Here is a 16476-nt window from a genome sequence, read left to right on the forward strand (position 1 = left end):
AAATTTCAATGGCTGTTTTTCTTTTCTTTTGCCCTAACGGTTATAACAGGATTATAATGAAGGGCAGGCTATAAATAGCGGTGAGCAGGGAAACCAATACTTTTAGAATGCTTCACTCATTTAATGGATTGTATTACAATTTTTTCAGGCACTCTAAGGTTACCTGAAAAAATTAGTGAAAAATGGAAATCCCGACGACCTTTTGGAGATAATAAGCGTCCCGTCCCAAAGTACAAGTTTTCCTCTTGTTCAGATTTATGGTTTTAGCAATGGATTTCCCTTTCTTCCTTTATTTAAATAAAAAAAACAGGTGGGAATCACCTGGTAGAAGTGTATTTTTCTTAAGCGTGTGTAATATAATATTCTATTTAGAAATGAAGAGAAATATATTTTTCCATTATAGCAATATCAATCATAGGAAAACAATGAATTTGCTAGACTTAAGAGGAAAATGACAAGTTCTCAGGGTAGGGGGAAGGGAGGAGCAAGGAAACAATTTAGCGCCAGGAGAGTCTCTGCATAATTTAATTTGTTCAAGTGCACGCTTATATTTTTACAAAAATCCAACAAACAGTAAGAATTTAAAGAACGTAACGGCGCTTTTTAGGAAAAATAAAAGTTGGAGGTGATGGTGGGAGGAATCCACATAAACCTTTCTCAGGAAATGCGATGTTTACTGAGTAAACACGCGGTAGTCACGGAAACACCTGCGATTCTCAGAGGAACGAAGAAGCCACCACCGCCACCTCCTGGCCACATCCGGGCACTTCGCTACAAGGTCTCTAGTCCGGGCCGTTGGGCTTATTTGAAAGACACGTACAACCAATCAATCGGCGCCTGCTGGGAGGCGGGCACTGAGCAGCGGCCAATCACCGGCCCTTTGGAGACTTCAGCCTATGAGCAGGAGGCTGACATCACGCGCCAATCGGCATGGCTCTTACAGACAGAGGCTCGCTTTTCGAATTGGAGGTGGCCGCCGTTGGGGAGGAATGGCGGTATCCTTGAGAGGAGTCCGCGCCTGAAGAAGTGGATCTCAGAACTTTTTGAGAGCGGTGAGGACTAAGTGGTGTGGGTAGGCGAGCGTCCCGGAGCCGTGGGCTCCTTTTCCTGCAGTCAGCACTCTCACCCCGGGCCTGCGCGTACTGGAGCATCCCAGCTTCCCTACCTGGGAACCCTTCACCCGACCCCACAGCCGGCCGTGACGCCGAGGGGAGCCGAAGCCCTGAGATTGCCGGCGCCTTCCCCTCTGCTGGGTGGTTGAATCGCTTTTCCGGAGGAGTGTCTGTGGGGAAGGGAGGGAAGGACGTGAGAAAGGGTCCTTGGCAGCCGGAGGCCGGGGCCGCAGCCCGGGCCGCTTATCTCCGGACTTGGTGGTTACACTCCAGGATTCTTGGCTTCGTCTCTGCAGGAAGTTTAATTTTTAATTTTCGCATGTAAAAGCTAGGCTCCCCCCGCCCCCCTCTCCTTCCTGACCACAGATGTATATGGTTTGGTGGTTAAAAGCGCAGCCTTTGGAATCAGCTTGGGCTTCGAATCACTGTTTTAGGCTTTCGTTATCCCCTGAATGGGGATAGTAATTTTACTTTCCTCTTAGGATTGTTGCAAAGATTAAATACAAGTAAAAGGTCTAGGACGATGTCTGCCACATATTAAGCTTGAAATAAATATTGCTAATCATAATGTTTGTGAGTAACACCACCAAGTATATCCAGTATTGCATTTTGGCCCTTTGCTCTGGACGATGGTTGGTAAAAAGAACTTGAGTAAAAGGTAATCTAAAACGAATGTTTGTTTATAATAGTACATTTGTTTGTATAATAGTACATTGTTTGTAATACTCCATTTAGTCAGAAGCTCCTTGATGGTGTTCAGAGGTGAGAAATAAGCTGTATTGATTTCTGAACACTGATCCTGTGCCTGTAGTGTGTATTTGTTTTGGTGCTGAGAATCCAACCCAAGCCTTTGGGCACACTGGGCAAATCAAGTGCTCTGCCACTGAGCCACATCCCCATCCCCTACTGTGCTTATTTACAAACTTCCCCAACACAATGTGAAAACAAATGATTATGGTATTGTAACTGGATTGTTGAATGTTTATTAATTACAGCAACTGTTGACTGTTCTTTTTTTTCTATAAATTTTGAATCACCTGTTTTAATGGCATTTAAAGAGGGAAGCATGGAAAAACTGCAATAGTATTTTTTTTAAATTAAAAAAATTAATTGACCCAATTGGATCATTCCCTCATTCTTTTTCTTTCCTTTTCTTTTTTTGTGTGCTGGGGATTGAACTCAGGACTTTGCTCATGCTAAGCACATGTGCCACTGAGGTGTCCCTCCAGCCTTGGAGTGATACAGGCATTCCTCATTTAATAACCTACCTGTTTAACTACTGTTCAAACTTAGAACCCATCTTTTTTGGTACAGTTCTGTACATCTTATTTATAGAGCCTCCATGTCTTTTTTTTGTGTGTAGTACACCTTGTGTATACAGCACTGTAATTTTTGCTTATTGTACTGTACAGTACAGCACTGTAGTTTTGTTTTCTTATGCATTACAGTACTGCTTTTAAGAATTATGCAAATAAAAACAAAAGACACCAAGTTGGAGTCTTTGACCGTTTCTTCTGAATATTGAAATGTACCTGTACGTACTGTATACAGTTCTCATTTAGTGACCAAATTAGTTAATGACCTAGTTGCAGGAATGGAGCTGGGTCATTAAACGAGGAATGCTTATATTTTAGTACACGTGTACAGTGTGTGGGATCAGGGTAATTGCTATATCACCTCAAACATTTATCATCTCCTTGTCTTGGGAATATGCCAACTCCTGTTACTCATTTTGAAATAATACAATTAAATATTTTCAACCATAGTTACCCAACTTTTCTGTAGAACATTTGAATTTATTCTTCCTGTCCTGACTGCATCAAGTGGTACTTTTAAATTAAAATTTCCCCTCCTCTAATCTTTAGGGCAGGTTAATTCATCTCTCTGTCTCTCTTTTCTTTACTGGAGATAGAACACATGGCCTTCACACTGAGCTACATCCCTAGCCCTTTTAAATTTATTTTATTTTACTTTATTTTATTGAGATAAGGTCTTGCCAAGCAGTTCAGGCTGGCTTTGAACTCACTATGTAGGGCCAAGCAGTTCAGGCTGGCTTTGAACTCCCAGCAATCCTGCCTCAGCCTCCAGAGTCCTGGGATTACAGGGATTCTCCACCACGCTGGTTTTAATTTGTTTTTAAGACAGGATCTCGAAAAGTGACCAAATTGCCTGGGCAGGGCTAAATCTTGGAATCTCCTGCTTTAGCCTCCCAGAATGCTGAGATAAAGGCCTGTTCACCACACCCTGCTTTCTTCCTCTTTTAATCAACATTCTTTAAGGAGGCTTTGAGTGGAAACCTGTAATAGGGCCTTTTCTTTTCACTGGAAATGATGTAAGTGTAGAAGATTTAAATTAAAAAAGGGGCTAGATAGAATTTATAGATACTAGAAAAGAATTTAAAACTACTGGAGCACTCCTTTGGAGAAACTTACAACAATGATTGCCCAGGTTGTGTCTATGTTGTGAATATTATATGAAAATAACTTTTAAAAAAATTTTTTGTGGTGCTGAGGATTGAACCCAGGTTCTTGTTCATGTTCAGCAAATGGTCTACCACTGAGAATTAATACTTGTCACTTATCTTAAGACATCATTTCTTCAGTTTTCATGACTGTTGGAATTGAGTTGTGTCACCTTGTCTGCTTCACCCATAAGGAAACAGGTTTACTCTACTTGAGTGCAGAGCTGAAAAATGAAGCTAAATTGACTTAAGTTTCAAGTGTATGGCCTCCAGCTGTGCAGAAGGTCTGTTATTATTGTTCACATTTCATGATACCTAGTAACACAAGCCAGAAATGATGCTAATGGTGCTATACTGTTTTTCACAACATAAAATTTTAAACCATTTCTTTGCTAAGAATCTGGAGCAAAGTATTTGCATACTTTATTGGCCTGAAGAAGTAGGAAAGGGGGATGTGTATCAGCTATATACCTCCAGATAATGGTGTGGTTTCTTCTTTATATTTGTTTAATATTTTAAAATTTTACTTCAAGATAACATATAAAAACTTCAGTTTGAGCTGATGAAAATTTTTTATACTTTTCTTTATTCCCTGTTTGGCCAACTTTTCAACTCTTCCCTCTTGGAAGTCTAAAAAATAAAAAGATTTTTCTTTCATAATTCTGAGAGTTATACTGCCACTAACCCATGCATAATTGTTAAATCTTAGAAGAAAGTGGGTTGTAATGTGAAATACTGGTAAGGAAGCATTATATTTGATTGGTTCTGAGAAACTTGTAAAGAATAAGTGGAGTAGTGGCTTGAAATGGAAAGTTGAACACTGTTATATGTAGGTAGTTGTGAAGTACATTATGATTTGGGTTTGAAAATGCTAGGAAATTCATTTTTACTAGTGCAAATATTGTATGTGGACTGGGACGTGGGATTTAGAGGTGATGAGTTTGACTAGATAGGCTGGAACTAAATTGTAAATTTGTTGTTGAATTTGGGCTTGGTATATAGGAAGGAGTGCTTTTGGAGGTTGTTAGAAATGGTCACATTTTTCTTTAGGACCATAACCCTGAAAGCCATGAGAGAATGGTTTCTGAAGAAACTGATAAATTGATTGGGATTGTTGTATTAGACCATGTGGCCATTTTGATGTTTGCATGGAGGAGAAAGACCGGTTCCCAGAAATAATTGAGATGGGGTTGATAGGAATTTTGGGAAGGGAGAAAAAGGTAGAGGAAAGAGTAAGGGCTGGGGATTTAGCTCAGTGGTTTCGCCGCCTGCTGCACAACCACAAGGACCTGAGTTCGATCTCCGGTACCAAAAAAAGAAAATCAAGAGTAAGGGTGGATCCTGTTGTGCCCAGATCGCGAAGTCCCCAAAGACCACCAAGGAGCCGATTCCGATGTAAACACACGAGGGTCGTTTATTCAAGCTCGAGCAGGGGCACTCAACCGTCACCGACACAGCGGATCAGAATTGAGAGCCCCGAATTTCAAATCAGCAGGGTTTTTATTGTGGCTACAGCAAGGTTTGGGGATTTTTCCATTTAGCAGTTACATGATTGGTTGATATTTATCAAGTATGGGGTGTACATGGGGGAGTGTTGAGGGGTGGCTACATGTAGATTTTATGGGAAAAAGGAACAATCAGCACATTGACAGAATGTTCTACAGATAATGGGCCCGGGAGCATCTGTTTTCTGGGCAGACAGAGGATTGAGTTAGGAGCTGTGTCCTTTTTTTATCTGTTCTCTCACAGCAAGGACATTTTATCATTAGTTTATGGGCACAAAGGAGACTAGGGGAATAGTTGACTTCAGTGAAGTGGAATTTATGTCAAGGCCACTTTACTGTCTTATTCCAAGATGGAGTCAAACTTTAAAATGGAGTTAGTTAGGTCTCACAATCCCATATTTTCTGCTAAGATTATTGTTGGACCTCGGTCCGGATTAGATTAGCGACGATCTCTTGAAGCAGGACACAGTCATGAGAATTTACTGGAGAACTTTATTTTCCGGCCGGGACCCATGTACAGTCCAATCAAGTCGGAGGACAAAAGGCCCCAACTGAAATGAAGACTGCATATTTAAAGGGAAAAACCACAGAAAAAGTCCCTCCTCCCATTCCCCTGGGTTACGACGGATTCTTGCAGATCACCTGAAACACAGTTTCTGTTTATTTTACCTTGCCATTACATGCATTGGTTAGGGGTGGGGTTTTCTCCCAGGAGAAAGAGTGCAGCTGGAAGTCACATATTTGCAAAATGGAGGAGAATGTTCTCAACATGGTCCTGGTATTGCTAAGTTGCTAAGTTGGGTCTCACATTTATTGGTGGTGGTAGGTGTTATAGAGGTGTTATAAATGAATATAGAAGAGAAATAAGTTGGTTGAGGGCAGAGTTGTGGAGGAAGGTAGAGCAATATTTATGACAACCTTTTGTGTTTCTTGTATCTGGTAATAGTCTGTGTACTTCGGATACATTTTTTATTTTTACTATATACTGATGAGTCAGGTCTTAATATCTTTATTTTACAGAAGAGGAAACTGAAGCTCAGAGAAGTAGACTTTCTTTGTATAAGTATTAAGAAAAATGAGTAACATTGTTTATAGACTACGTGTAAAAGTAGAGTCTAATGCTTTTTTTTTGCCCAAAGATTATGCTTACTTCATGTATTTTTTTGTTCAAATTTCATCTTTTCAGCCAACATAGAACACTACAAGAAATGGCTGACAGTAGTGTATTAACACCCACTACTGGGGGGACTAGCATGGCGGACTCTTCCATTTTTGATTCTAAAGTTACTGAAACTTCGAAGGAAAACCTATTTATTGGTTCTACTTCATACGCTGAAGGTAAATCTATTACCTGCTTTAAAACACTGAATTGTTATTTTAGTCCTGAACTTACTGACCTGCAATTTTCTTATGACTGAACTGTAATAACCACTGTTAAACTAGAGTGTAGGTATTGAATAAATATGACAATCCTTTTACACTATGTAGATTTTCTGCTTATCATTTCAATTAATATTTTCTAACTTTGAAAAAGATGAGGCACCTTAATATTGATATTGCTTTTTTTGTGTATGAGGGAAATCTAGCTGCAAAATTGTTCTTAGAATTTAATCAGTCATGTCTGATTAAGTCACTTCTTCCCTTACTATTTTATGAATGTGTCTTTTCTAAAGCATGTGCTATTGAAGGGGAGGGCTATGCAAGATAGTACTTTCTTTGGTTAGAAGAACGCTTCTGTTTGTATACTTTGCTACAACATATTTTCTCATTTCCTAAAGTAATATATGGTTAAATATTTTTCTACTAAATTAGGAAGTAAGCCATTTTAATTTTAGAGGATGTTATGATCTCCTTAAAGATAGAAGACATGCTCAGATGTAGCCAAGAGAAAGATTAGGAATTAATCTATTGCATTTTTAATACCTAATAAACATATTTAAATGTTTTAAATTTTAACAGAAGAAATGCCTCAGATTGAAACAAGAGTGGTAATGGTTCAAGAAGCTGGAAAACAAGAAGAACTTATAAAAGCCTTAAAGGTATGGAGTTTTGGTTTACAGTCAAGTTCTAAAGTGATTTTTCTTCCATCAGTGTGTACATAATTTCATAGCTTTTTTAATCTTATACTTAAGTCTCTTTTCCACAGACTATTAAAATAATGGAAGTCCCTGTTATAAAAATAAGAGAAAGTTGTCCTGGAAAATCGGATGAAAAATTAATAAAAAGTGTTATTAATATGGTAGGTCAAGCATCTCGTTGCATGTGGCATGCTGCACTTTCCTGGATTGAATTATTCCACTTTATGGTGATTGGAATTAAGCACGAGGTGTATTTATTTTGTGCACTCTGAAGCTTGACAAAGAAACTACAGAATTCACAAAAAAATGTATACACACTTCGGGGAAAGAAAAACTTGTATAAATATTTTAATACTAAGTTTATGGAGAGATCATGAGATTAATACAAGTTACTTTTGGCCTCTACAATTACAAGAAGTGCTCAAAGTAGTGGCCATTAGCTTCCAGACATTTATCAGTACAGCGAACTGCTGCTTGGGTAACTTTGGTTATTGAGATTTCTGCACATGCATTTTCAGTTTCTTCTCTATGGGTTGGCGGTGTAGTGGGTTTTCTGTGATATATGACATCCAGTAGGGTCCCCCCATACAGGGTAACACCATCTATTGAAAAAAAATCATACTTGTTTTCTTTTCCTGAAGCATGTATACATTTTTTTGGTGGATTCTGTACATATTTTATACTTATATTTAAAATTTGAGTGTTTCTGAAACCCAGAACTATAATGTCTGTTTTAGATAATGCCAAATTTATAAGGACTTCATTATTAAATAACATAGCATGTACAAAGATCTGATAATTTTCTTTTAATTTTTAGCTTCTTAATTTTATATTTAGTCTAAATCCTTATTGTATTTCTCAAATTATAAATCATAGCATTTATGATCATTAAAAAATTGGCCTCTGCATATCAAATATATCTAATTCTCTAGTCCAGGTTTGCTAGGACTGTGAGAACAAATACCACATACTGGATAATGTAACAGTAGAAATTTTATTTTCACACAGTTCTGGAGGCTAGAAGTCCATAATAAAGGTGCTGGGAGTTTAGTATTCCCAAAGGCTTCTGTGAGCTTGACAGATGGCTTCCTTTTCACATGGTCTTTTTTCTGTTTATGTTCATCTCTGGTGTTTATTTTGTGTGTCCATATTTCTTCCTATTTGTTTAAAATTGATTTTTGGTACTAGGGATTGAACCCAGGGCCTGAAGCATGCCAGTGAAGAGCTCTTACCACTGCACTACTTCCCTAGCCATAAATGTCTTAGAAGGACACCAGTCAGATTAGATTAGTTCCCCCCCATTCTCTAATTTAACCTTAGTTACTTCTTTGAAGTCCTTGTTTCCAAATACAGTCTTATTCTAAGATCGGTTGTTATATTTTATTCTGGCCTAGGACTTCAACATATGAGTGTTAGGGGCATTCATCCTAGCACTCCAACCTTGCAAATTAAGCCCAACAATTTATTTACCCATTTAGAATTTTTTTAATGATTGTGTTCTTTTTACATAGAATTACAGAGCTTCTTTAGTACTTTCATTCCTTTTTTGTAGTTGTATAGTATAAACTACGTCACTATAAGTAACTTGCCTTTTTTATATCCTGTGTTTGTCATACTGCAACTGTCTAAATATTTCAAATCTTTCTCTTTGGAAGATAGGTAATTTGTGCAGGAAGAATTGCATGTATGGTATTTTCTTGGTTAGAATAAAAATAGTGAACGTCTTTCTAATACATCCTAGTATCAAAATATGTGTACTTAAAAAAATTCAGCATTCTAATTTTATTGAACTTAGTATATATACTAGATGATTTATAACATCTAAATAGTAAGACATAAATTTATAATAATTTATAATACTGTCTATAATTTATCTTTCAAATTTAAGAGTATAGTATGGATAGTGTGATGTATTTATAAAATACAGGTTAGTAAAGATAGTTTTTCATGTGTAATGGTTATTTTATGATTTAAATTTAAGTTTTCTACAAATATAAAAATATGTTTAAAATGTTGATAGGGAATTGATTTTTAAGTTTCATTGAGAAAATAATTTATAGAGTATGTAATTCTTTTTTTATTTCTAATAATCATGAAAAAATCAAGGAAATTAAAGTAACCTGTATAAAGATGGACTCAATGGAAGAATTTGAAAGTTTGGATTCTCCAGAATTTGAGAATGTATTCATAGTTACAGACTTCCAGAACTCTGTCTTTAATGACTTACACAAGGGTGATTGTAGAATTATTGGACCACCAGTTGTATTAGACTGTGCACAAAAAGGAGAGGTAAGAAACAATGTACATTTGTTACGATTTTTCAAGGTTAACTTTATTAATAAGTTTTCTGAAAATTATAAGCAGATTCTGTTAATTATTGAAAGTATACAGTATATAGAATAATAGTGACTATTCTAATATATTCCTTTAATATTCCCTCCCACCCCAGCTACAAGAGATTGAGACCAGAGCCTTCACACTGAGCTACATCCCTAGCCCTTTTAAAGAATTTTCATTTTTATTTTATTTTGAGACAGTCTCACCAACTCATTAAGTTGCTGGACTCGGCTTGAATTTACAGTCCTTCTATCTCAGACTCCCAGAGTACTAAGTAATTCTTCCTATTACGAACTTTTTTCTTCTGTTATAAACTTCAGTAATGTGTATTTAAGGCTTTTGAAAGTTCAACAGTGATAACTATATATGTGTGTAAACACATACACATACTTTTATGACCTATAATGTCCCTGAAGAGATAATTTGCTCAAACTTATGTTCCAGAAATATATACACATACATAAACTTTTTTATTTTCTTCCATATATACAGATATTGCATTTCCATTTCTACCAGTTACTGCATGGTTTAGAATTAGGGGAATTATTTTAGCTTTTTCATTTTAAACAGCATTTCAATATAAGAATTATAGCATATTTAGTCCCTTCCTGATTTTGTTGCATTGCATTCTTAAGCTGCATTATTCACTTAAAATTGCTTTGTCATTTTTGCTTCTGTTGTTATGAATACACATGGATAACCTTTAATTCTTACATAATGGTGGAAATCATATATAATCTTATTTTTTAATCATTCTCTGGTATATGTATTACCCTTGGGAAAAATATTTACTAATATTTCCTTTAACTTAAAAATAGAAATTATATTTGGTTCATGTATAAGTGTTATATTTACCTAATGTTTATCTTAAAATGCCTTTGACCCGTTTTATAACATTAATTGTAAACATTTATTATAGTGTATGAATCTGGTATCTTTGCCTGTAGACAATATTTCATATGTCAATTTATTTTGGGACAAATACTTTAGATATAAATTATTTTTTGTTTAATCTCCCAGTTGGAAAGTGTGTTTAGGTTATGTATTTGAAATGTGACCTGATAATCATGGGACATGTTTTTATTGGTAAACTTGCAGTCTGGATTTTTCTGGGTTTTGTTACTTATCAAAAAATACCAGTAAATCTTTGGATTGGATTAGTTGACTGGCAAGAGTGGAAATATCTTCAGCATGAGAAAGATGTCTTCTATTTCTTACTAAAAATAAAACTCACAGATTTAAAATCGTTTTGCCTTTAGCCTTTGCCGTTTTCATGTCGTCCGTTGTATTGTACAAGTATGATGAATTTAGTCTTATGCTTTACTGGATTCAGGAAGAAAGAAGAACTAGTAAGTTTTATAAAATATTTTATTCAAGGATTTTTTTTTTTCCCCTAGCAAAATAAGTTTAAAATTGGCTTTTGTTTTCTTTTGGTATCATGATTTTATTTTTAAAATATTGGAGGAAAAAATGCTATGACTATATACCATGTTTTAAATTTTGTAAGCAAACAAATTCTTAAGCTCTTTGTAAAGAAGTGAATGCTTTGTTTAGGATCACTGGCTTGTGAATTAACCAAAAAATTCCATAACTTACTGATCTTAACTATCTTGTTAAGTATCATATCAGCTGCATTGGTTATTTGAAATTTTTGTGTATACATTGCAAATTTCTGTTATAAATCTAGTCTTAAGGTATTTTTACTGCCCTAGATAAGTCATAGAAACATTTTTCTAGGGTTCACAATATTTTGTATATTGGAATTAGTGAGTTATTATAATTTTATGAAAAGACTCTTGATGGGATATAACCTGTCGTTTAAAAATAAAACAAAATATTTAGGCAGGATGGTATTTTTGAAAGTGTACTATATTTACGAAGTATGCAAACTAGTTTAACTTAGCCTTGTGTGATCTGTATTAAGCACAACTCTATAATTTTACTTATGGCATTAGACAAACTAATCCTTTTTTGACATAATATCTTCATAAAAGTCTTGTATGAACATTACATGTAGAAAGTAAAAATGCTAAATGAGTTGTATTTAATTGCTTAAAATATTCAGTGATAAAGTCAGTGTTACTTAATTTTTCTTTTGAGGTCAGATTGGTGACACTGGTTCATCATATGGGTGGAGTTATTCGAAAAGATTTTAATTCAAAAGTTACACATTTGGTGGCAAATTGCACACAAGGAGAAAAATTCAGGGTATGTAAAATTAGTATATTCATGTATTTCAATACAGCGTTATTTTGGGATGTCTTTGATAATAGCACTTTTCTTATCTTTATTTTTCCTGTAATTTATTGAGGATCAGAAATTCAAATTTTGCTGAGCAAACTTAGCAAGGTTTTAAATCGTAGGAGTATGGTCCCTTAGTTTTTAAGAAGGCAATGGAACTTGAATTAGGTATTAAAAGATGAGTATGATTGAGGTTTAGTAGGTGGATAACATTGTAGGCAGATGAATAATATTAGCAAAGGTTACCCTAATCATTGGTAATAAAGTGGTCAAGTGTGGTGAGAGCAGATATTTTACTCTAAGTGGTTTTTAAAAGAACAGAGGTGTTTTTATAAAGTGGTTCTATGATTTAACTTGTGGAAATTATGAACACAGGAGAAAGCACTTTTATGAAGATTGAAATCCCCAGTTTAAAATTGTATTTGAATGTCTTAGCAAGATTTAATTTGTCATTTGTTCTCACACTCCCTCTGTTTATTTATGTAGCAAATGGTAATTTTAGGGTAATCTTAAAAGTTGCTGGGCTTGGTGGCACATGCCTGTAATCCCAGCAATTGGGAGGCCAAGGGAGGAGGATCACTACCAGTTCAAGGCCATCTTCAGCTACATAGCAAGTTCAAGGCCAGCCTGGACTACATAGTGAGACTCTGTCTCAAAAAAAAAAAAAATTACCCTAAACTTTCTAAATCATATGTAAGGTTTTGGTGACTTAATGGGATATTTTCTTCTGTAGCACTTAGTCAATACTTACATAGCAGTAAACATGAAGAAAAGAGAATAGAAATTTAATAAGGATCAGCTTAATAAAGATCTATCTATCTATCTGGTGTGTTTATTTGTCATACTGAGGATTGAACCCAGGGATTGCTGAGCTGTATTTTAATCCTTTTTTGTTGTTGTTTTTTGGTATCGGGAATCGAATTCAGGACCTTGCACTTGAGAGGCAGGGTTGATGCCACTGAGCTAAATCCCCAGCTCTCTGACCGTTTTTATTTATTTTGAGATGAGGTCTTGCTAAGTTGCCCAGTCTGGTCTTAAATTTGTGACTCTCCTCTCCCATCCTCCCAAGTATCTTGGATTACAAGTGTGTGCCACCATGCTCAGCAAGATATACTGTATTTATTTAAATTGAAATACAGAAAGAGTTTGGACACTATGGAAGTTATTTCAACTTGTGTGATCAAGAGATAGTTTTTCTTTTAATTTTCTTTATACGTTGTTCTAAAGCAGATGAATGGTAACCTAAAAGTATGCTAAAAAGATATATATATTTGTTTAGAACTTCCTTGAATGAGGTTATTTAAGATGATAATTCAATGTAATTAATATTACTAATTTTAGGTTGCTGTGAGTCTGGGTACTCCAATTATGAAGCCAGATTGGATTTATAAAGCATGGGAGAGACGGAATGAACAGTAAGTGTTTAGGAATTCAGTAGCTCATTTTTGTGAATTCAGCATATGGTTTAAAGATAAATCTATGTGCCAAAACAGTAAATTCATAGATAGTGTAGAAAAAAAATGAATTCAATCTGTGGGTAGTTTATAACCTAGGTTTTAAAAACAACAGATAATTGAAAGACATTTGTGGTATACTTTAGGTTTTACTTTGTGAGATACTTTCGATTGACATAAACATTCTAAAGTTACTGGATAATAGCTTAACACATCTTGAGTATTTGCATTGTGTTATATTTTTTCTTATTTTATATTTTGGTGGTTATATTTTAATTGCTGCTTGCAGTTTATTCTCTTATTTTGGTAAACTTTCCAACCTTATGGTTTCTTGCTCTGGCATTTCCTCATTACGATTTCTAAGAAACTCCTAAAACACATATGAAAATTTAAATACACAGCAAGCATTTGAATCTTTTTATAAAGGCTACCTATGATCACATTTTATCAGAAGTTACTTCCAGGATGACTTGAGAACACATCAGTTCTTTTTGTTGTTGTTTTTTGTGATGCTGAATATTGAACCCATTGCCTCTTGGATGCTAAGCACATGTTCTACCACTGAGCTACATCCTTCACCCCCAATTTTTTTCTTTTAAACTGAAGTTTTTGTGGCTGTTTCAGGACCAAATGTGAAATATATTCAAGAAATACATTATGCTAATATTTTGAGAATTACTCCAGATTTTTAAATTGATACTCCCTAATTGAATTTAAGTAAAACTGGTTTTAGAAGATCATATTTCAATTTTAGGGATTTCTGTGCAGCGGTTGATGATTTTAGAAATGAATTTAAAGTTCCTCCATTTCAAGATTGCATTTTAAGTTTCCTGGGATTTTCAGACGAAGAGAAAACCAATATGGAAGAAATGACTGAAATGCAAGGTAAATTTAGCTTAAGTTTAAAGTTACGTATATTTATTCCTTAGGCCAACTTAATCAGTTCTTAGTGAATATGCTTCTTTATGAATTAGGTTTTGAAATAAGTAGGTTGGCTTATTTATGCTTGCAATCCTCTTTAGGAGGTAACTATTTACCAGTTGGAGATCAAAGATGCACTCACCTTATAGTTGAAGAGAATACAGTAAAAGAACTTCCATTTGAACCTTCAAAGAAACTTTATGTTGTCAAGCAAGAGGCAAGTAATTCTAGGAAGAAATTTTAAAAAGTTACTAGGAGGTTCTCTAATAAAGTAAATTTAAATTCTTAATTAAAATATTTTTCTCTCACCTAGTGGTTCTGGGGAAGCATTCAAATGGATGCCCGTGCTGGAGAAACTATGTATTTGTATGAAAAGGTATGTTTTTTGACACTTAGGTATTTGTTCTGTGAACTTGATTGTATAAAAATAATACTTTTCTATGGAGAAGGTTTAGAAAACATTGTATAATCAACATCCATGTCATCTTTTATGATATGCTAATGAGTTTCAGAATAATTAAACAGTTTAATATCAAGTAATATTCTTAGTACATGGAGATTTAAATGAAACTATTCAGTGCAATAGATGTTATTTTAGTCTTAATATATGCCATTCTGTGTTAATTCTTGATGGTACCTGTACCATCATGACAGTGACATCTCTGTCTTCGGAAACTTAAAAACTTAATGAAGAGATATAATTACAGACCATTACAATGTAGAATAATGTGTGCTGCAAATGAGTAATATACTTCCTCTTTCTGAGCAGGACTCAAAGGGCAAATAAATGTTGAGCCAATGTACTAGGCTCAACAAGGCAGGTAAAGACATGAAAGTTAGAACAGCAGGTGGGAAGAAAAGATATGAAAGCTGGAGTATACATTAAAATAGCAAGTATTTAAATATGACTTTAAAAAATGATCAAGGGAAAGGCTGGTAGATAAAATTTGATAGGCAGAATCAAGAAGTTTTCAATATGTTAAAGAGTTCAGAGAGAGAAGAGATGTCATTAAAATGGTTATATAAGCAAGGAAAATCCAGCCTTCATGCTTGATATCAGTGAAGAATAATATTCAAATGATAGCAAGCTTTAAAAGATATTCTTCAGCTTGGGATTTAATAATTTTGAGTGAAATAATAAAAATGAGGAATGGATTTATTTCTTGATTTTTTTGGTACCGGGGATCAAATTCAGGACCTTGAGCTTGTGAGGCAGGTGGCGGCACCACTGAGCTAAATCCCTGCCCCACTGGGTTTATTTCTTGATATTTAAAATCTAAATAGGAATCATATTGTACTTTCTTTAGACTCTTGCTTGTTCCAATGTAAAATTCTTAACATGAAGTTTTAAAAAGCTTTATGTTCAGGGAGAGAGGTCTTAAAAATCAAGTGTTATTCAGCAAATATTTGAAAGTACTATATCAAATGCTTGGGAAAAGTGAACTGAATATGAGTGATGTCTACCCTCTTAGAGTTTATAACCTAATGGAGGACTAGGCAGTAAATAAGCTAACAGATGAATATATAATGGTGATAGTGGTATGTAGAAAAAAAATGAGATACTGGGATTGGACGATTAGAGTGGTCTCATGACAGTTATGTTTTATGAAGCTTCTGAAATATCTAGTAGAGTGTAGGGTTGTCAAATTATTTTGGAAAAATCCAGATTTTTCTCACCCTTCTATAATTTTGTCTTGTCCCTGTCTCAGTAAAGAGCCATAGAAGTAAAATTGAGCTTTTGTGCTTTTGATTACAGGCTAATACTCCTGAGCTCAAGAAATCAGTGTCACTGCTTTCTCTACATACTCCAAACAGCAATCGCAAAAGACGTCGTTTAAAAGAGTCACTCGCTCAGCTTTCAAAAGAGACAGACGTGTCACCTTTTCCCCCCCGTAAGCGTCCATCAGCTGAACATTCCCTTTCTATCGGATCACTCCTTGACATCTCCAATACACCAGAGTCTAGCATCAACTGTGGAGGTAATTTACATTTTAAAAAATTAATCTTTAAAATTTAGTGGAGTGGAGTAATTGTTCGTATATAGATAAATTCCTACTACAGTGAATTTGAAAGGCTTTGCGTTTAACTACCTTTCTTCTAGTTGAGGAGAAAAGATACACACGAAGAGGTTAAGCACAATAATGTTTCTATTTGATTGTTCACTTACATGCTAAGGGCTTTATGTATTTTGTGTACAATAATAATTTTTATTGTCCCTATTTTATAGGTGACTAAACTGAGATAGGAAGGAGTTAAGCAGCTTGCCTATGCTTATAGCTAGAGAGTAACAGAAAAGGATTTTTTTTTCTTGCTTAGTGCTGGAGATGGAACCTATGGTCTTGCACATGCTAAAAGCAAGTGTTTTGG

At 35.0% G+C, this 16476-nt stretch overlaps 1 protein-coding gene across 5 annotated transcripts in view; it reads left to right on the top strand.

Annotated features, from left to right (window-relative positions):
* The first annotated feature begins 895 nt into the window (after positions 1-895).
* Ect2 (epithelial cell transforming 2) overlaps positions 896-16476 on the top strand; it is a 68464-nt gene continuing 52883 nt past the window's right edge. The window contains exons 1-12 of one of the 5 annotated variants that reach the window (XM_004834608.3): positions 896-1052; positions 6265-6416; positions 7038-7117; positions 7225-7317; positions 9263-9445; positions 10753-10842; positions 11594-11701; positions 13076-13149; positions 13943-14073; positions 14211-14326; positions 14423-14485; positions 15866-16088. In XM_004834608.3, the coding sequence (XP_004834665.1) occupies positions 6287-6416; positions 7038-7117; positions 7225-7317; positions 9263-9445; positions 10753-10842; positions 11594-11701; positions 13076-13149; positions 13943-14073; positions 14211-14326; positions 14423-14485; positions 15866-16088 (1291 nt within the window). In that variant the 5' untranslated portion in view covers positions 896-1052; positions 6265-6286. The remainder of the gene's footprint in view (positions 1053-6264; positions 6417-7037; positions 7118-7224; positions 7318-9262; positions 9446-10752; positions 10843-11593; positions 11702-13075; positions 13150-13942; positions 14074-14210; positions 14327-14422; positions 14486-15865; positions 16089-16476) is intronic. The other 4 variants (XM_021254245.2, XM_021254239.2, XM_021254247.2 and 1 more) reach the window with 4 other exon arrangements.

The sequence above is a fragment of the Heterocephalus glaber genome, unplaced genomic scaffold, assembly GCF_053883595.1.
Source record: "Heterocephalus glaber isolate CG9 unplaced genomic scaffold, H.glaber_assembly_v1.0 deba00001504, whole genome shotgun sequence".
Lineage (NCBI taxonomy): Eukaryota > Metazoa > Chordata > Mammalia > Rodentia > Bathyergidae > Heterocephalus > Heterocephalus glaber.